The sequence below is a fragment of the Meleagris gallopavo genome, chromosome 8 (assembly GCF_905368555.1).
Source record: "Meleagris gallopavo chromosome 8, MGAL_WU_HG_1.1, whole genome shotgun sequence".
Taxonomy (NCBI): Eukaryota; Metazoa; Chordata; class Aves; order Galliformes; family Phasianidae; genus Meleagris; species Meleagris gallopavo.
In genome coordinates, this window is record NC_139411.1 from 17282982 (window position 1) to 17304840 (window position 21859).

Below are 21859 nucleotides of genomic sequence, written 5' to 3' on the forward strand. Positions count from 1 at the left end.
CCATTATTTCCCTTAACCCAGCTGGGTCACCCCTGGCTTGGGAAGCTGCCCTGGCTGTTCCCACTGGAACAAGCTCTGGCAGCTACTCCCTGCTCAAACCCAGCCATCGCATGGGGAGGGCAGCTATGCAGAAGGCATCGCCCTTGGTACTGAAGTACACAACCAGGATCTGTATGGTCTCGGTTTAAGAGGCAAAGTCATCAACAGTGTACAGCAAGGAGGGCCCACAAGTGCTACATCTTCCCTCTTTCTGGGAGGATGGTTGTGAGAGCAAGGCGGATTTGTTTTTGCTGGATCCCAAGGCTGTGCCTAGCTCTTTGCACAGGCCTTTTCCCTGTGTTGGGATTTAATTAGGTCAGCCTGCCACAGAGGTCAGGTTTTCTTGAGGACTCCAAGTACAAAGAAACCTGTCCAGACAGAAAATCAGAATTAGAGCAAAGAATTGTAGTCACAGAGGGACCAGAGACCAAACCAGACAGAAAATGGGAGAAACTCCAAGCAGACATTTCTGCCAGCACGAACTAAAAAAAGCTGCAAAGGGACACTGAGGGAATGTTAACAGGAGAATTACAATTTAATGCAGAGAAGCAATTGCCAGACTTCAAGAAATCAGTGTGGATTAGTGAGGTAAGGTCTAGAGAATCTGAACCATAAGGAATCCCTCTCCAAGCTCCGTTCTAAACAGATTGCTTAAAACGGCTCAGGTTATCAGACCCACCTTTGCTCTGTATCATGGCTCTCACTTAACACAGATGCCCTACTAAGCTTCTTTGTAGTTCCAGCACTTTGCTATTACATATCCAAGAAACAAGCATTGAAGCTGCAGAACAGCCTCACCTAGTGCACTGATTATCCTTAGGAAAGAAACATAAGACAGAGTTTGAAGACAATACATAGGTTCTTCTAAGCCTCACCATCTCACACATGCACACAAGTCATTTATGCACATCAGGTAAAGTGAGCTCCAACTCCATTGACAAGATTATCAGTAGAAACTCTGTCTAACAGCACATTAAGGTGGTTAATGTGACTCAGTGATCCTGTTTGCTTGCAGTGTGGAGTACTGTGGTATCCCACAAAAAAAACACTCAGTTATCTGCAAGAGGGTTAACTGAGCAGTGAGTCAATCACACTGTTGGCATAGACATCCCTAAAATATCTCCACAATGAAGCTTTCTTCAGCCCCAAACACCCTTTCAGAGAGTCTCTGCTCCTGCCGGTGTGCTTGGCTGAGCCAGCCTCCAGCCAGCAAGAGTGGTCAGAAGCCTTCTACAACAGCGCGTGCACTGTAACCAGGTTTGGTTTGTGTGTTTTTAGGCCATTTGGTCCAAAACAATAGACATAAAGAAGAAGCTGCTGCATACTTGGCTTCTACTGACTCTGCCCTTGGGACTTTCCATGGTTAAATCAGGGACATCGGAGCTGCCTCTACTATATACTCAACCAGTGTAAGGAAAGCTAGGAGAAAAATCCTGCTTATAATTGCTTAATCTTGTTCAAAACAAAAAAAAGATTTTAGGAAAAATCAAGCATTGGGAGCCTTCAAAAGACTGGCATTACTTCAAGAAGCCTTTGCCACCCATTAAGTTCTGACTATTCATTCTAAGCCAGGAAGAGAAGTTTAAAGGATGCTCTAGTTTAGATAGAGGGCAGCTAAAGGCTTCTCCAATGTAGAAGCTTTCCCCTACTTCCCTCTCCCATTAGTATATTAGCAAAGTCTGGCCTCATGCCTGGAAAGTTTCAGGCCAGGAGCTGACTGCATTGGAACATCACAGCTTATGCAAAACAAAACTCTTCAGCAGTTTTACTTATCCCACAACTTTTGACTGGTACAGGAGTGTTTTTTTTTGTTTTGTTTTGTTTTTTTAACCAGCAAGAGAAAAAGAATTTGGGGGTATTTTCACACCAAAGTTTGTATTTCAGTTTATTTTTAAGTGAGGAGTTCAATCATGAAACAACAGACCAAGCACAAAGATATTTGATACAAACCAATAGTCTGACAAATCATGAAATATGATTACCTGAATTTGAGGAAATTAAAGCACACCCCTCAGAACAAACAGGAGAGAAGTATCCTGTTGAAACAAAAGAAGATTAATAATTTTCTCTAATTCAGTCTGTAAATAACATTGCATAGTTTCACACGCCTCTGATAAGGATACACTTCAGAAAACTGCAGCTTTTTCTTTTATTACAATACTAAACTGTCTCACCCAGCACTGTGCTTTCCAGGACCAGACTTTACTCCTTGCTTTTGGCTCTGACCCATTTCTAACAACGTTCTGCCCTACCTTCCCCTCTCTCACAGCTGTTTCTTGCCCCAGCAGCTGCTATGTTTGCAGACAGCTTACACTCCCTCACTGCACAAACTGCACCAGTCTCCCCCTGCAGACTTTAAGCAAATATGCAAACAACTCCATAACACAAACGCTACCTTCTGCCTCTACCACTCCTCTTCCCTCCTTCCCTTCTCCTCCCCCCACCTTATTGCTACTTACATAGACACCAGCAGCTGACTCCCATTGGTTTTTAAGAGCAAATGCTCTAACGCCAACTAATCAACTCACCATCACCTGAAATCAGATCACTTTATGGCAAGACTGTGTAAATACACAAGCAGGCTAAACCAAATAAAATTTATTGTCTCTTTATGAAAGAGGTATGAGCTGGGGAAAATGAATTGATGAAGGCAGTAGTTTTTACATGGAGACGTGCAACGCAAAAATAAAATCACTGAAGCTTAAAAAAATTGCACTTGCATACCTGGCAGCTCACTGCTCGCCCTGCCCTTTCCTCTTGTGCTTTTGAACCATCTTTCAAAGTGAAAATGATCCCAAAATAGAATTATTTCCATTTGAAAATCACTAGCTCAGCTCATTTTCCAAGTTTCCTTTATTACCGCAAGCAGCTTTGTGCCAAGTACCATAAGACAAAATCTGTGCAAATATGTTTTGAGGGATGTTCAAACAGCAACAGAGTGAAATCTCATGGCCTGATTCCTCTTAGCAGCTCCATAGCTCAGGAGATGAGCCCTGGGGCCAGAGGGGACAGCCAGTGTCACCAGGCTGCAGGGAGCCGTGCAGATGCTTGCACAGGGTGTGCTGATTTCACCTGTGCTGCACAGGGCCCCTCGGCTATGGGTGGGACAGGGTGAGGCACAGACACAAACAGAGCAGAGCACGTCCCCTTGGCTCAGTTCTGACTCCGGCTGAACATTTCTCTGCTCATTCCTTTCTTGTGCTAGTGCTGGTGCCAAGGAATTCTTCCCAGTCGCCCTAACAACCGCTCCCCACACAAAGCAGGCAACTGTTGCTCTTGTTTAACCCCAAAGGCTAACAAAGAAAGCACCCTCCGTGTCAAAGTAAGCAACAGCAGCTCAGTGGGGTCTGACAGGGACATGGCTGATGCCAGCAGTTCAAATACCAGCCGCGAGTGTGAGGCAGCGTTCAAGAAACCTTTGGATGCCTGTGCATGAAATATTTTTAGGCATTTTTTGTTGTTTAGTCCACGTCAGAACAAGTGCAGGTGTCTGTGCACAATTAAAGACAGTCCTACTGCTTGAATTGGCCCCACAGTGAAGAAGGATGTAGACCAAGCAGCCTGAGGGTGACGGCCTGATGCCACAGTGTAGGCCCTGCTGACTTGCTTCAGAGCCAAAAAACAATCCATGGTTTAAAGAGCTCAGATTATAGGGCACTGTATTTCCATGGCATTGTCTTCAAATGAAACGAGCATTGACTAATACATTAGAAAGAACTTCTCCATCAGGTGCAGCTGTTTATCTGTGTGTGCCTGTCCCCTTTAAAACCAGTGGGAGCTCTCCCAGTGAGTGTCAAGCTGGACCTATGCCCTCTTGGTTACTTTGGTCCCCCTCCCTCTGTGGCAGAATTGTGGTGACATCACTGCAGTCAGCATGGCCATGTTACACTGGTGACATTTTGACTGGTACCCAGACTTCTATTTGTGTACATTCCAATATCTTCGTGGAAGTAGCAAAGGCATTTGTGTCTCAGAATCTTGACAAAAGAGAAACAGAAAAACAGAAATTACTGCTTTCCTCTCCCTTTCTTGTGCTCATTGGCAGGATCAAGACTTTGATAAATGTGACTGCCTGTGCTAATGTATAGGAAGGTTGCTGAGGAAGATCTCAGTGTGGACACTTGCCCATCCTCCCCCTCACCCAGACACCAGTTTCTGGGACCCAGTGAAAAAAGCACAACTGGAAATGTTTTCAGCTGGGGATTGTTTATTTTTGCATTTTATTGTGCGCTTACGCAAAGGCTGTTGCTTTCTAAGGGAAAAACAACATATTGCACAAATTGTATTTGTTGTAACAAGAACCAACACCAGGGCAAATAAGTTTATAATAGAGAAGATTTTTGTTTCAAAGGCACTAAAAATAGCAATGGAGCTACTAAAAGAGCCAGCTCTCCTCAAACTGAGGGCCATGGCCTAGCTGTGCCAGCTGAATGTCCTCCAAGTGTTCTATTGTTTCTTTGCTGATCTTTGCCAGATACGGGTGGGACATCCTTAGTGTGGAGTGGGTAGAAGAAGACCAGCCTCTCTGTAATACTGAGGTGATTGGAGGCTGTGGAGTCAAACCACAGTGCATGTGCTTGGGATCATGGAGGAATCAAGAAATCAAGACAAGTTTACCTGGGATGCAGAGCACTACAACATCTCTGGTGAGAAGTATCCATTTGTGCCCCAATAGAATACTTTGTGCCCAAACTGTGAGGTATTTTCAGCACTAGTTTTTGTCACAAATGTGATAAATGAGGGCAGGATGTTTCAGACATGGAATTGTCATTAGCTCATAGACCAGCTCAGTTAGATGCAAGAATAGAAGTACACTGATAGTGCTCTCCTGTCTGGAAGATTTTACTCAGCACATGCTTCAGGGCTGATTTTCATCTCTTTGACAGTGATAGAGTAACCAGGACACAGAACACCAGTGAATGTGCCTGTACAAAAAGTGTAGTGCAGAAAACACAGCACAGTCTCATGTGCTGCTGCTTGACCAGCCTGGCTTTGCATAGAGGCTGCAAAAGACAAAAGCATGGCTGAGAAAGGGGTGCTGAGAAAGGCTAAGAAAATGGCCAGGAAAGGGAGACTAAACACGGCAAGGTTCAGGAAGAAGCTGAGGAAGGACCACCTGCTGCACAGGCCTGTGAATACCAGAGGGTGGAAAGGAGGCAGCCCTGAGGTTTGCCACTAGTTATCTCCATGTCTAGCCTGCAGTGGAAACAGCACTGAGCAGTGCCATTACCAGACAGCAGTCACCTAGCTGCAGTCCTGCTATGTAATGCCCTAGAGATGCTAAACCCTTCCAGGTCTTCAGTGGAACTCTTAGCCATCAGAGCACTCTTATGCAGAGATCTAGTTTGGTGAAAGCTGTGTAGAAGTAGATGCTATTGGCTCTTAGGCTTAGACTGTCATCTTCTTCATTACTGGACACTAGGGAAAGTACTGCACTGCTGCAGAAACTGAGATATCTGGAGAATTGTTTTGGACAGATCAGCCATTTTCAGCTCTGGTCATAGCTTTTGGAATGTCAGCAGAAAGCTTGAGCAATTCCTATACAGGCAAGAATCCTGCATTGCATCACAGGTCAATGGTAACCAGGAAACAAATGGAAATTCTTATCCCATGAGACTTTTACAACTCTCATTTGAGTATGTTGTCTCTCTCATGATGTGTGCATGACCTAGGCTACCAGGATGCACATGTCCTTCCAGCAGCAGGCTGCTCCATGCTTCATGCCCACTCATGGCAGCTAGGATGGCTCAGGGCACCCAGTGCTGGTTGAGGATGAGGAGGACCAGAGAATGACGTGGCCACCAGTTTTACAGCCTGGGAGTTGCCTTCTGGCAGGTCAGGTGCAAAGTGAGCACCTTCATTTTATGGGTGGTGCAGGAAGCTGTTCAGGAGCTGCTAGTTAAACCAGGACTTCCACAGGAAAACCAGCTGAACGCAGATTGTTTTTCTTTAAAAGCCATGCTCTGAGAATGCCCAGGAAGGCTACTTCACTGTGGATGTGGGCTGTGGGGTCCTGCCTTCCAGCAGCAGCCTGGACATGGCATGCCTCCCCCAGCACTGCCAAGAACCGTGGCCCATTGGCTGGCCTGGTGCAGTGGGCAGGAGCTCCTGTGTGGGGCAGGAGGCAGGGGAAGGAGTAGCCCTCAGCAAAGGGGTAGGGGAGGTGTTGGGCCGGCTAGGGGCTTTAATGGGACTTGCAGGAACACAAAGCTATTGTGGCATGGGTACAGCAAGGCCTGAATTGCTTGCGGTCCTTTCTCCACCTTGAGGCTTGGAAAGGCTCTGCTCAGAATGTGGCCTCCAGAGATGTTCAGCTGCCTTTCTCTTTCTCCTGTCTGAAAGATGGACAGGAACAGTGCATCTTGGGGCCCACAGTGTCAGCCCTGCAATAACAAGCCAACAGATTCCCAGGGCTGACATTTGCTCTCAGCACACTGGCTCGGCAGCAGGAAACTTACAAGGGGCAGGAGCTTCTCCATAGCTTGTTTTCCTTGTGCAGCACAGACAGCTGGAAAAGGCGTTGCTGGGGCCAGATCCAGACAGAAAGACACCAATGCACTTTGGCTGCAACCACTGACAGACTATTTTTACACTTGCTTCCTGCAGTTGAAGTGCACGTACACGGCTGTACTCCACAGGTACCCAGCATGTACATGGCTCAGTCAAAAAAGAATGATAGAATTCGTGGAGGTGCAGAAAGCTCACCTGGGAACCATCCAGAGTCACTGCCTGAGGCCATCCAGTTCACATCCCGCTTGCTCTTCCTGCAGTGATGCTGAGACCAGATGGGCTGGAGGCAGATTTGCTCTTGCTCCTTTGCGTGCTAGGAAGGAAAATGAGCTATTTCCTATTTTGACCTGTGAGTCACTTCAGGGATGCAGAAACCATGAGAGCTGGCAAAAATAGACAGAAAGCTGGGAAGTTCCAGAGCCTGCAGGGCTTCTGTTTCTCTGTAGAAGAGGGAAGGCACCTACTAGATGGGGTGAGACAGACCCGACTCCCTCTGGCTGTCCTGATGGACGGACTGGCATTCAGAGTGTCCCAGGCAGTCTGTATGCATTCCTGGAGAAGGTGGCACCTGATGATACACAGTAGACCTCAATCTGCCATCATGATGAAAATAGCTTGTAAGCATCCCCTTAGTGCCATAGATCCCAATACTTCTTACAGAGGTGGAGCAGAAATTGAATAAAGAATATCAAAAGATCTCTGTAGCTGACCAGGACTACCTGCTTCAGCAGGTTCACTTTTACCTAAGCTACTTCTGATGTACAAGGAAATAGAGACAGAAGCAGTCATAGTTGTATTTTTAAAGAGGGTGAGCTGCCACAGATGCTCACCACATTTTCTCATTGGTTTTGGTTAGCCAAATATGCCTTTGATGACATAGGGGAAACTTAAGACTCATGTTTTCAGCTCAAAACATCTTCCTTTGTACTGAAAAAAGGCAGACTAGAAAACACTTGAGTGCACTTAGTATATTACCTGCACAGTGTGGGAGCCATCATCTTTAAGCAAAGGGTAGCTCTGTTTGGTAATCTATTGAAATATATTTATTACACATGGATGTCTTGAAAGCTCTGTTCTTCTGTTCCCTCTGAGAAGACACAGGCTGTAAATCAAAGCCCTTTTGCCATCAGAGGAAAAAATACTGCTGAGTGGTCAGGGTCACGAGTACAACTCCTGCAGGTCTGTACCCAAGAATCATGTTGTTGAGGCTCAGCAGGACACAGAGGGACACCAGCATGAATAAAGGGCCACTCAGCTGCTACAAGGCAGTGACGGGCTGGCATGAGGAGAGCAAACTTTGGTGAACTTGGTGTTAGAGACACAGATGAGTTTATCTACAGATGTTTAATGAAGTATTTATCCATGTGTGCCAACGCTGCATTTCAGAAAGCTTAACAGGGAACATTTCTCAACCAATGGCACAGGCAAAACCTTTCAGCAGAATGTCTGTTTGTTCCCTCTTGTTTCAGGGCTTATAGCTGTTTCATCTTTGGGGTCTCAATCAGTTCTGAACTGCCCTCAGAAATCAGAATAATTCGTGGCTAGGAGACTTCTAGCATACATTCCCTTGCAATGGCACAGAGAGAATCCGCAGTATGAATGACAGGGAAATTTAGTTGCAGAAGCTGATGGAGCACAGGGTAAGTCCTTATCTAAAGGCCAAGAGATATTCATGAAGTAAAGATCAGAAAAATTCCAGCATGGGCAGCATAGGCTGCTTGTGGTTTCTTTAGGAATGGTAGCATAGGGGAAAGGGGCAGTTTTCAGTTATTGGCTCATTGCTGAAGACAGTAATGTTTCTGCTGTCGACTTCCATGCAACCAAATAGGGTATGTTGGTGTATGTTCACATGTAAATGCCACTCCTGGGACTGTGAAGTATGTTTGATGAAAGATGCTAAATCAGCATTGAGGGCTATTTATAGACAAGCCTGTAACCAAAGCCCTAGGTCTGCACATTCCCAGTCTCTGGGGAAGCTCAGGTCAAATATGAGTTCTGTTGTCTCAGGCATGCATTAAACCTAGCCAGCCACAGCTGCAGCCAGTGTTGGGTTTTCATTAATGCAGAACAAAAATGCCCAGAGCCTTTGGCTCCAGGACAGTTATTGTTTATCTGATCTCTTTTAAGAGCTTGAGCCTGCCTTTCCCGTAAGGACCAGATAGAGGAACAAAAAGGAGAGAAGGCCACAGAGCTGTTCTGGGTGAGTATTGTCCTGCCAGCCTGGGGAGCACAGTGGGAGTGAGGTTTTGTCAGAGCCCCTGACACCATGAGGAGCACAGCTCCAGGTAGAGGGTTTCAGCTCCCTTTAGATCTGCCACAGGAGAGAGGCACTTGTCTCTGCCACACACATCTCCCACCTAGCTTTGTCACAATGGCTTCATGTGACAACCAGGCCCCTCAAAATCAACGTCCACATTTTCTGCAGATGAGACTCCACCATTAAATGAACGTTAGCTTGACTGACCACCCCCATTACAGTTTTTTAGTAAGGATAGGGATAAAAGGCCAGCCAGAGAGCATCACATCCCCAGCTGGCTGAAGCCACGTGCTGCTTTCACAGGATGGCAGAAGTCACAGATGTCCTTGGCCTTATCCTGTCTTACTGTGTGCCCCAGGTAGAGATCACATGGGCTCAGGGGCCTGTGCAAGGACCAACTTCCTATCCCATTGCATACAAGGCTGTGGCTGCCATGTTTTGCACAGCTCAGCAGCTTTGCAGCATCCTTGCTTGCCCATAATTGCAGCCTACTTGGGTTGGAGATTTTTGTGGCTTATCCCTCCTGACCTCCTTGGCTGCATCATGTTTCCACCAACCCTTCACCCCTGAAATCCTCAGTGGGGATTGGAGAGATACAGAGGAAGCCTTACCAGCAGGGAGGGAAGAAAATAAACTAGATTCAGAGACAGTGAGGGATAAGGGAATTTAGGATCCTGTGAACTTAGGCTCCTAGAAATCAGCAGTTGTGCTTGGGACACCTAACCCTGGTTGGAGACACCCGTCTCCAGAGTTTTCATGGGTGTAGGATTTGCCATATAATTTGTTGTTTGCTAAAGTTTTGAGCTCTAGCATCTTGCTTTAAATCTTGTTTCTATGCACTAGACTTCTCGTTTGAGATAGCAATCCTGTACATGTGTCAGTCAGTGTTTGAGCACCAACTTCAGTGGAATTTTATCAGCATTTTTACCCTGCAACCTGAGATCAAGAAGAACTTTAAAAAAGAAATGCCATGCTCTTCAATTAGGCAAGGATTGCAATTCTCAAGCTAGAAACAGGAAACTGAAACACAGAACATACCCTTGTTTCTAGTCACATAATGAATCGAGAGCAACCAGGCACAGGCAAGCTTAGTCCCTCTCAAAATGACCCTTACAATGAAATTCTCTGTAGTGTTTAACCAGTAAGCACTTTTATTGTTGATTTTGAATTCATTAAGACTACATTATGTTGGATTACAAGACTTTGGCTACATCTCCCACATTTGCATGCAGGCATTACATTTGCAAGATTTTCTCAGAAAAATGGAGCAGGCGCATAAAATGCATAAAGGTTAAATGGTTATAACATGGAAGCAGCATGTCAGTTACAGAAATTTGTACCACATGTATCAATAACAAACCCACTCCCCACTTAAAACCTCTTTGTCCATCAGAAATCCATCTGGTTCCTCTGTCCCTCATCTCCTTGCCCCGGCTGTCTGTCAGCCAGCATTCCCACTGTTTCTGAAAACACACATCTTCTTTTTTTTAGAAAAAGGTTTTACAGTACATTGTTTTTCCCTTAAAAACAAAAATATTTCTCCTTCACAACCCCCACCCCCGTAAAAAAAAGAAAAATCTATCATAATCTCTTCAAGCACTGTTAAATGTTAGGAATCTCTATTGCATTATTGAAAGTATCAGATCACTAACAAACTTCTAAACATACTACGATGACCCTAAAATTCCCCCTTCCCCAAAACTACCGAGAACTGAAAATGCTATACTGCATTATCACACTTGCATGCATGTATCCTGAGCCACCTGTATTTATTCACCTTAAGCCCCTTTAATAAATAACTGTCCAGCAGTAACATCCAGAAGTGTGCTGTCTCCTCCAAATTAAACTCTATATTTACAGAAGTAGGGCTGTCTTCTCAGTGAAATGTTGTTTTTTTTTTTAAAAACAAAACAAAACAAAATAACAGCAATAAAAACAGCTAATATTTAAAGAGAGAAAGCATACTACCGATCACGTTGTCTAAAGACCAACAGGAGTAAAAAGCATTAGGAGCACCAGGTGCACATGCATTTGAACTGGTACAGTTCACAAAATAATGTCATTCATTGTTGTGCTCGCTCATTCAGATGAGGAGCTGATTCTTTTTCTTTCTTTTTCTTTCTTACACTTAGGACCGTCTGCTCTGCAGGCTACTCCCACAGATGGCAATACATGCACTGGGGTTGAAAGATGGCCATAAATACGCTTTGATCAATGTGGTTCCATATCAGCTTTAAACACATGGAGTTTCCCTCCCCACATCTTTGCACCCTGTCATTTAACATCTGCGCTAAGTGTGAGCCAAAGGCTCCTTAAATCCTCAGTTTTTCTCTTGGATGGGGGGAAGCAATAGTTATTCACTTTTTTGTAAGTTTCTAATGATGCAATGAGCTGGAACATACAGGGGAATCATCCCACATGAGAACATTTCTTAGCAGTGTAAATACTGCAGTCACAACTGGCATATATGCATACCAAAATAAATATAGTCAAATATCAAGCCAGTTGGAAGGATTTTGTCTCTTCCTTCATTTTGAGACAGCTCTCGGCTGAGAGACATCAATATTACTGTCTTGACATCAGTTTGCCTATGCAGATTTACACCAGGTAAGGATCAAGCTCAACAGAATGTAAAATAGCAACCAGTTTCTCCTACTACATTGTTGTAGTGCCTGAGATCACTGCAAATGGCAATTTTTCTCCAAAGACAAAAGGCCTTTCCATAGCCAGTGCAGTATATTTACGGCCCCACCACTGCAAAGGCAACTCATCCAGGTTCGCTTTCTCTTTTTTCCAAGTTACCAGCAAACTATCACCTAAACCTGCACTGCTCCCATCAGAGAAGCTTAATTTTATATAGAGAAGATGCTGGGAACTCCATTTATGCTGAATTTAATTTTCATGGTGCTTTCTGCTTATCATGTATAGATCACCTAGAAACCTAGATCATTCTTATTCTTCATGCACTTGCATATTATGTGGAAAATGTAAGCATCTTGTTTCTGCAAGACTGGCTATTGTAGCAAAGGAAGATATTTTCCTCAACCAGAAGAAACAGACATATTGGAAGTTTGATTTTCTATAGTCAACACTCCCATTCTCACTGAAACTAAGTCAAATTCTACAGTAACATTAATTCAAATCTTTAACAACTCTACTGACCTATCTTCAAGATTTATATGGGAGCACGACAATAAAGAATATGTCTCCTGGGCTTTTTCACATCTGATCCATTAGTCACAAGTTTGAAGAGATACAAAATCTTTAAGAATTTTTTTCCTTTCAATATTCCATCATTTGTGGAATCCACCACTGTTACAATCTGATCACCATATGCTGATAAGAGATTTGGGTCTGTCCCAATCCCACATACAGATAAGCCTCAAAGGCCATGTTTTGCTGTGGCAGGGCTCTTTTATTATTATTATTATTTATTATTATGTGCAATTTCAATTCCTAACTAGCATTTGTTGGCTTGTGATTTCTTACATGGACAACATGAGACCCTATTAAGTTCAACTGTATGTTCACATTACAGCAGATCCTAGATCTAGCAAATCTGTCTCACATAGGATTCCATAGGTTAAAAAAAAATATTAACCAATGATTTCTGCTTTTAAAGCACCTTCTCCCACTTCCAGGTCCCCACCCCTCACTGGAGTCATCCAGTTCCTTCCACTGGTGTCAAAAGAGGAGTTTCACCAGAAAAGCAGCGGAAAATTGACCAAGTTTAGTTTCACCTTTCAACTGAAAGAAAAGGAGGTAAGTGATGACTGTGTTGCCTTTCCATTCATGGGAGTGCCACTCTGAACAGTTTTTGTAAAGGAAAAGAAACCAAACATAAAAACCTACACAGTTCCCACACACACAGACACATACACACTTACACACACTTCTCCTCCAAAGAGAAATCCATTCTTATGGACCACATTTTGCAAACCCTTTTCAAGTGACCAAAAAAAAATGAGGATTAAGTGCATCCTTTCTCCTTTCTGATCATGATGTAGTTACAGGTCAGCAAAGTAGTGGGCTTAGGGATGTTCCTTTTGACCTGCAGGACATTTTAATACATGCAGAAGCGCTTTGCTGGCTAAATGTGGAACAGCTCCAAGGCCAGCTGACAACCATGAATGTGATTCCACTACCTGCACCAATATACATGAGGTAAGGGCATAACTCAAGAGAGCAGAGTAGTGCAAGAAGAGAAAGAGGCTCTGTGGTTCTTCTGAGTTTGCCTCAGCTGCGTACACACGGCACGTCACAGTGATCAGCACAGACCCATGAGAGCTTGGTATGTTGTTCTGCAAGTGGGACTTCCACTGGCAATAGTAAGCCTGATTCCTGTTTGCAACAGGACATTTATATGCCTGTAAAATCTGCATAACAAGGCCTTAAATCTGGAGCAGCCACATGATACAGTTAGTGCTTTAGCGTGGATTTATATGCCAATAACCAGTGTGATGTGCTACACACCCCCACCTACACACAGATGGTTAGATAGATATATGCAGAGTCATAATGCAACATAAGCATTATTTCTACAAATATCCTAACAACATAGCTACTGACTAAGCTAACCAGCATAGGGATCTGCAGCCACCCTTTCCAATACCATGTGATAGGTGCTGGTAGGGAAAAGCAAGCTCAGGTGTTAAACTGATTCACTAGGGAATGATCTGGGATCAACCCACACAGTTATCGCTTAGCGAACACTATTCATGGGCTGCCCCACAGTCCCGCGTCAAACTCCTACCTCTGTGGAGGTGCCCACATCACTTTCTGATGACACAGAGAATTGAGGTCAAGAGCAAACAGTCAGTGGTTGGAAATCCTCCAGACAAACATTATAGAAGAGGGGGGAAAAAGCTAACACGGACACTTCCCACCGTGCCTCTCTTGACCATAGGTAGACTGCAAGGTTAGATTATTGGGATCCGGGCTGTCTAAAGAAAACCACTCAGAAGGATTCATCTTTGAATCACAAAATGACCCCGTTCTGCTTGGCAGTAAGATTGAAAGGAAATTTCTCTGTGATTAAACAGCAATGGAATCAGTCCATCAATGCTCCTGCTTTATGTAACATACAGTTTGCATATGGTAGCATTCATGCTCAAATTACACATTTTTGTTCAATTTTGAAGTGTTTTCTATGAATGAAAACAAAATATCTAGCCAAAAAGTTCCTTGGAATTCCTCTGAACTTTGGACAACGTTGAACCCAGGTCTTGTTCAGGGTTTGGATTTCTGGAACCAAAATCTGGCCTTCAGTGACTAACGTACGCAACCTGATCTAAACATATTCAGACATGGCAGGTTCAAAACTAATTTTGTCAGGAGAAGGACATCCCTCTTCTATGCTAAATTAACGGCACATAGTCTCATTTTACCTTATTATTGTTACAGCCTCCTTATAAACTTTCATGGAAATTCCACCAGCAGAACTAAAGGCAGAAATTATCTTTGTAATCATTGTTCCATGTTAACAACTGGATGCAGTACTGTTGGGGGAAAGAATACAAATGCTTCAATGAACTATGTTTAACCAACTTGCAGGTGGCAGCTATCAAAACAACAGATGCACGTGTATCCAGCTAAAGTTACTAATGTATGATCTGACATACCAAGTCAGACAAATGTCGCATGTAAATAGATCTTGAAATGTATACAAACAAAAGCTGCTACTGCTACTGTATCTAACTGATCATTTTGGTTTGTTTGTGTACCCCATAGCTCTGAATCTATCCACTGAATGCTTACTCAGCACGTGTGGTATAAATATATTCATACACTAAAACTGACACTTGGTAATTTCTTTGTCTTTTTTACTTTTTTTTTTTTTTTTTTTTTTGCTGACCAGCAACAAATTCTGTTATCTTTAACTGTAAACCAATACTCAATAAATATGCCGTGTTCAGCAAAGAGACGTGTTTTGCCACTCAGGATTTTGCTGCGCTCTAAGCCATGGGCTGCGGGGGTGGCCGTGAAGGGGGAGGTCCAGGAGGGGCTCGGGATGGGGGTGGCCCAGGAGGTGGCTGCCTTGAGGGGGGCTGCAGAGACACAGGAGGAGAAGGACTCCTTGGAGCTGGAGCATGGTTGACGTCCCGTCGTGGCAGCTTTGGTGGTGGGCTGTAAGGCGCAGAGGTCCCATCCGATTTTACCCGAGTGAAGTTTATGCATCTCCCCTGGAGGTAAAAGAGAAATTCATTATTCATAAAAAGCCTGTGTTTTGACTTAGCAGCAGCTAGCCAAAAGGGCTGTAAGCAGAGGGGCAGGATGCGCTTATAGATCTTCATCCACTATCATTCACTGTATCCTAGACATGACATTCAAGCCATGCTGTACTAAAGATCAGTACTACAAACAAACGCCTTCCTTGTGTTTCAGAGTTACTGCCTACGGAAAATAGCCTAGGACTGGTTTAAACCAAAAAGGAGCCCAGTGTGATTTTGCTGACATGCACTGTCTTTGACATTATGGCCATGCAGAACATGGCTACTGTCACATCTCCACCACAAAGTACTTCTTGCCTGTTGAGTTCCCTTACTGATAAAGCTGTGCTGGAAAAAACTCACAGGAGAAACAGGACTATACCTGAGGAACAACATTAGCAAAGAATCACCTTCCTTTTCATAGAGATGCTAGCCTAGATGGTGGCCATACTTCCAAAACTATGCTGAGATATTACACTGTCTTCTGTGCTCCAAATGTAGATATGGCTTCCCTATTGTCCTCATAAAAGCCTACTAGGTGTGGGACTTGTGCAATAGATTTCCACTAAACAAGTTCCAGGCAGGAAGAGAGACAAGACCCCAAAGACAACCTCACCTTTCCTGTGGGGAGCAGCCAGAGCAATCTCAATCAGACACCAAGACCTCACCAGTCTGCTCTACTTGCTCCTCCCCATGGCCACCATGTTTTGTTACAAAACAGCCCACAGTCATTGTGGAAGCCTCATGAAACCCTGCAGATGCAAACTTGTGTGCAGAGATGCAATGCTTGGCATCTCCATACCCATCTCTTCACCTGGAGAGGTGGGAGGAGATGCTTAGGCAACAACCCAGCTGCCACTAGCTTGGCAGAAGCCTGGAATTCAGAAAGACCTTTCATCATCACATACAAGGGTTGAAGGTGAAGACAGTCTTAAAATGAGGGAGTGACACTGCCAAAAACCTATTCACAGGAGCCTTCAAATGTGATGAACTGGCTAATCCCATTAGCCTCAACCCCATAATTTCAGTAGAGTAGCTCTTCATGAACAGCCCTTCAGATATTGAACAGAGGTCATTCACAGCTTCTATGCAATTATCAGAAGCACACAGAGACTATGTTTTTTTTTTTCCTCATCTTTACTGGGATGCGGTTTCCATACAAATAGCTGTGGGCTGGACAGTACCCAGCCATTAGTGATGAACTCCATTTGCCAGCACTTTTTCTTTTGTTCAGCATGCCTGTTTTGTTCCATGCAGCAACCATCCTCATACAAATGCCCTCTACAGTTTATCACGGGGGGGAACATTACCTATTTTTCTCTTTCCAGGACAAACACTGCATGGGGAAAAGCAAAAAATCATTTTAATATATCAGGAAGCATCTGTTCCAGAAGGCAATCTTCCTTCATAATTTTCAAAGACATGCAAAACCATGACACTGGGCTGAAGTTTAGGTTGCATGTTGGGTCCAACAAAGCAAATTCAGCTCAAAGGTATATGAATACCCCTCAAGGATTCCTTCAGAGTTAAGCAGCTGTAGACTGTGATCTCTGCAGCTATAGAAGATTGTGATAAAAAGGTGATACACGAGTCCGTTGACAGGGACAGATCACTCTGGCTCAGTGCGCCTGGCACAAGGAAACACCAAAGCTGTTCAGGGAATGAGCTGAGTTTCTGTAGCAACTCCACAAGTCACAATTTCCACTGGAATCCAGGCAAAGGTCATCACAGCTGAGCCACATCTACTTGTTTTGTTAAGAGGCTTACAATGCCTGTATCTTGGTTTAAACTACTCCTTTAAAAAGAAGAGAATCTTTTTAGTATATGACTTCTCTGTAGAAAGGCAAACAGAGCTACTTCTGCTATGCATCAAGAGAAGCTTATGCAAGCTTCAGGGAGCTCAGAAAATGATTCAACAAATGTAATAACGCCCAAACGGTACCACCCTACCACTTACTTGGACTGCATGGCTCAGGGCTTCAGGGCTCAGCTGCAGCCAATAACTAACTGAATGGACATGTTGTTGCCTGTACATAAGACGTATTCAGTCCCAGTTTTCACCATCACAAATTCACCACTACACTTAAACAACCATCTCAATAATTGGGATAAAATCCTCCTTCTGAAAAAGCAGGCTTGTTAAAGCAGACTTTGCTTAGGAGCCTGGTTCAAGGCAACACTGTGCTGGGGCCAGATGCATGGAGGCATCAATGGGCAAAAGCCTGCTTCTTGGCAGCTTCTGCAAAGATAGACAGCTGAATCAAGAAACTCACAGGTCAGTGCTTTGCTCTACTGTCACCCAACTCAAGTCCTTCCCAGCGCTGCAGCAAATGGCCATCCTTGTCAGCCTATAATTGACATTTGTCTTCTGCTGTGCTCACTTTGAAAATCAGCAGTATTTACTGCTAGGCAACGAATGATACAGATTAATTTAATAGCTGTACTGTTATACATTTAAGAAAATTCAGCCTTGATTTTATGAGTTTATGAATTTAGAATGACAAAATAATCACTTAAGGAAAAAAACAAAAGAAGTCAGAGGTACTCAGATGAGATTCAGGATACGGAGAGGGAAAAAAAGAAAACAGAACAATTTCCCAGAACAAATGCAAAGATGCAAACCCATCACTAGCACTTTTGCCTACCAGCCTTTGCTGCCTCTGTTGTCTTTTTCCCAAACATCAATTCCAAATATATTCATAGTCTATAATCAAAGGGGATCCCATAAATCTGTTTGCATTACTTTCACTTCACTTAAAGTGATAGGCGACGTCAAGCTGCTGCCAGTTTCTGCCACACTCGCTGATTTGTCAGACAGATGGGTAATTTAAAGGCCATGCGCCGCATTGTGTCAAGAAAAATACGATTGGGTTGGGAGAGTCTGACAGATAGAGGCTTGTCTGATCGATGTATGCATTGTGACACTTCCTCACGAAAGATTATTGGTGTTAGCCTACAATCTCATACATCAAAGACTTCTGGTGAATACTAGAGCAAATCCTCCTGAGCACTTCAAGCAGCCATTGATAAATCGAGGCTGAACTCCTAGCCAGGGTTAGGATTAACAGCCCAAAGGGAAAGGGGGGAACAAATGACAATAAATCCTAAGTCAGTTTTAACTTCTCTGGTGTATTTCATCAAAGGATTTCCAGGTTGAAGAATTAAACCCTGCACTCATCGCATTTTCCACACAACAAAATGCCACAGAAATTCTTTTGCCTCATGGGCATGTCCCTCAGGGATTAGCTTCATGAAAAAATTGTGATGGTTTCTTAAATGAATAAGCTGCTGCTTAAAGTAGTCGCAAAATTCTTAATACTCTGTGTCTGAAAAGATTAAGTAATCTCCTCTCCAAACGCATTTGAAGGCTCTTGAAACACAGAAATCAGGGACAGAAATATTAAGATGTTATTCCTAAAAGTATCCTGCACACTGATCTCTGCTATCCTTGCGTGAGGCACTAACAGCAATCAAAAGCCACCACTGCATTAGTAGCAATAACAGTATTTTTTTTTCCCCCAGAGGCACATGTTATACACCAAGTGCTTTGGGAAGGGCTCAGAGCTGCACAGTGCAGGAACACCACGGTGATCTCCAGCACAACAGCTGTCAGTAGCTGCCTTATTGTTTCCTAGGAAGCAGATGATCTGCGTTAATCCAGTTCTGTCTGGTTTCAGCCCCTCTCCTAGCAGAGCATCCCTCAGATGGTGCGACCCATGCCGCGTACTGTCATTCAGGCACCAACTGAAGGTCAGCGCAGCGCCATATGGAGTTACGCCCTTGCTTCAGCTCACATCTGCACAGTCTTCCTAATGCACAATTATTTTAACTCCCCATATGTCCATCTACTTGTTAGGCTCTTGTTATGCTGCTTGCCAAACTGGCTTTTCAAAAAGTACAAATACTGAAGCAGCGGGATCTGCCCTTGCCCTGATTCCAGCTTTTATCCCAGTGTAACAATCACATGTGCAATTCAGGCACTTTGTACTTCTAGGCAATGCCTCCTCGACCACCTAGGATGTGCTTTTGTGTGTGGTTTGTGGGGGGAAGGAAGGGAGGAACCTCTTGAAAGCTGTTAAATCTTTTTTCTGGGCTAATTTCTTCACAGTGCTCAGTACAACGTTCCCCAGCGCTTGTTGCCTCGAAGTCCTTAGTTACTACTCCACAAGTTTTCAAGAGAAAGGCTTCATACAATTCACAATATCATGGACATATTTCCTCACCCATGATACAAAGAACACCCCAGAAAAAGTATTTCAAAAACCCAACCCATCTGCCTGTAGCTGTCACTTTTCTCAGTTTCAAGTAAAACTTGAGTATTTATTTAACAAAAAATCAAATCCAGTTTCATCTTTGTGCACATTGGAGTGTTTGTACATGCTAAGGTCAGTCTGTTTCTTCTTTTTAACTGTGTTAGTTGACACAATAGAAGATGTCATTCCCATTACAAATTTTACTTGAGCTTTCATTCACCTGCATTTTTGCTGATGGAGTCTCTGCGCCCCAGTTTTAACTAGCAGAGAGGGTACCTGACTGAAGAAGAATTAGCACCAATTAAATATTTATAGAGACTTCTAGGTCTTTGATTGTGGAAAAACATGAATCTTGCCTTTACATTTTAGCATGAACTGAAAAATCATTCTTCAGAGTTTAGAGGTCCTCACATTGTTGTCCAAAACACAAGATCATGAAATTAAATACATATATATACATACACAGATCTGGTTTGTTAGCATTTACCATCACTTCCTAAGTGTCTACCAATGCAAAAGCAGAGTTCTAAATCTCAGCAGAATAGAGTTTGTGTCTTGCTGAAAATCTAAGTGAGAAAAGCCTAGTAAAGATAAAAGGAATTCTGAAACTTCAAATCTGAGACAAAAGAAGATGCTGAAGAGCTAGAATCTACAGAGTCATTCAGTTTAGCTAACTGGATGCTTTAACCCAAAGACTGAGAAACCAACAGGCCGTACATCTTTAAAGTCAATCACTTTTGTAAAAGTTGAATTTTGGAAAAAATTAGAGGACCAGAAACAAGGCCTTTTTACTCCATTTATGAACGAGGCAGATTATGGAGAGTCATTTTATAGAGACAGAGCCAAAGCAGGGAGCCCCCACTACTTGAGTCCACTAGGCAAGTATCAGGATTAGCAGCTGGCTCCTCAGCAGCCAGGACCTATGTGAAGCAGCCTTTGCCAAAACCTTCCTTGCGCTGCACTGCTTCATGCTGACTGTGTGCTGAACATGTCATGGCTCGTTAAAACCTTCATGGATTTCCTGGGAATTGCACTGATTACCCTGCAGCATGCAGTCTAGAAATTAGTGAGCCAATGAAATGGTTTGTCACATAAAACCCAAGCCTGCCTGGTTTTCAGGCCCAGTCTGGTAGCTTTTACTAATTCCTGCCTTTACATTTGGGGCTGAGATACTGTTTTTGTGTTGAAAAATGAAATACTGGAAAAGTCTGAGATTCCTGTATCAGCAGCATGGTGGCTAGTCATGTTTTCAGTTCAATAAATATATAATATATAATTATTTTCTAATCATAATGAATGGCAATCATTAAAATTTAATTGTTATGTAACATTGTGATTATTGCATCAATTATTGATGTTTAATTTATAAACTTGTAATTATTTCTTTTTATATATAGCCATTTCCAGCTATCAGGTCTCAAAACAAAGCACTATAATTACCATAAAATGTTTGTTTGTATGGGAGCTTGGCTCTTTAAATATCTTCCAGTTGGACAGGTCCTCTCCTTTCAGTGACAATTTTCTGGGGATATATTTGCAATTCAGAATTGATGTCAATCAAATACTATGAACCAGTCAGAGAAAATGGGGTTTACTGAATGGAAGAGGATTTTAGAAGGAAGATTCAATAAAGCAGGGGTGCCCAACAATGAAAATACAGTTTTCTTCAGTATTGCTTTTAAAAAGGAGATGCATTCCCTCTATTTCTTAATTGAGTGTATTATGTGGCATCTTCAGATATAAACTGGTAAGACTTCTGGTCCCTCCTTTAGTGATGAAGCTATTGGAAGAAAAGGAAATCAGCATGCCGTGGGTTATAAATCACTCATACGCTAACAGAGAGCTCCCTATAATGGCTATAAGTACATTCAATAAATTGAAAATTAGAACAAGATGAACGTAAATACGCAAAGATGATCCAAGAGGAAGCAGCAAACTGCTTACAGCCCAGCTGGATGTGCACATCGCCAGACACTGTGCCTCAGCTCATAGTCCCACTCGTACATGGCACCTCTTAAAGTCAGGGATGGTCCTCTGGGAACAATCTATTACGTTTAAAATCCAATGCAAAGCATTGGATTAGAAAACAGAATCAGCTAGTTCTAGGAATCAGATGGAGGAAAAGCTCAGCCAGGGAAATTAGCCCTTTTCAGCTAGATTCAGGGTCCATCAGCAAAATAAACTTCATGCTGAGCACATCCCTACAACCCAACTGCCATATGCCTGCTACCACTTATCCAGCTTAAGCACAGAAGGACAACACAGCAGGTGACATGGAGTATCCATCCCAGTAATGAAGACAGGGCTATTTAAATAATTTGTATCACACTCCATTCAGCAAGGAGCTGCATGTTTTTTCTAGCTCTGTCTTAGCAATAAAATGCAGCAGTGGGCTACAGACGCTACAGACACCTCCTGAAAGAAGGGCCAGAGTCACAAGATTTCTTGCAGGAATGCACAAAACATCACATGTCTTGGACCTTGCTGAGGTTGTGGCTGAAGTAACTCCAAGTGCAGACCATACAGCCTGTTGGTTCTGAGGACAGAAACGGTTTTTGGGACAGAAATTGGTGACATTAAACACAAAGTAA

The 21859-nt window shown here is 43.3% G+C and overlaps 1 protein-coding gene across 2 annotated transcripts in view; it reads right to left on the bottom strand.

The window, feature by feature from the left end:
• Positions 1–14614: 14614 nt before the first annotated feature.
• ANTXRL (ANTXR like) overlaps positions 14615–21859 on the bottom strand; it is a 47223-nt gene continuing 39978 nt past the window's right edge. For both annotated transcript variants that reach the window (XM_085229222.1, XM_003207995.5), the window contains one exon: positions 14615–14988. In XM_085229222.1, the coding sequence (XP_085085348.1) occupies positions 14761–14988 (228 nt within the window). In that variant the 3' untranslated portion in view covers positions 14615–14760. The remainder of the gene's footprint in view (positions 14989–21859) is intronic.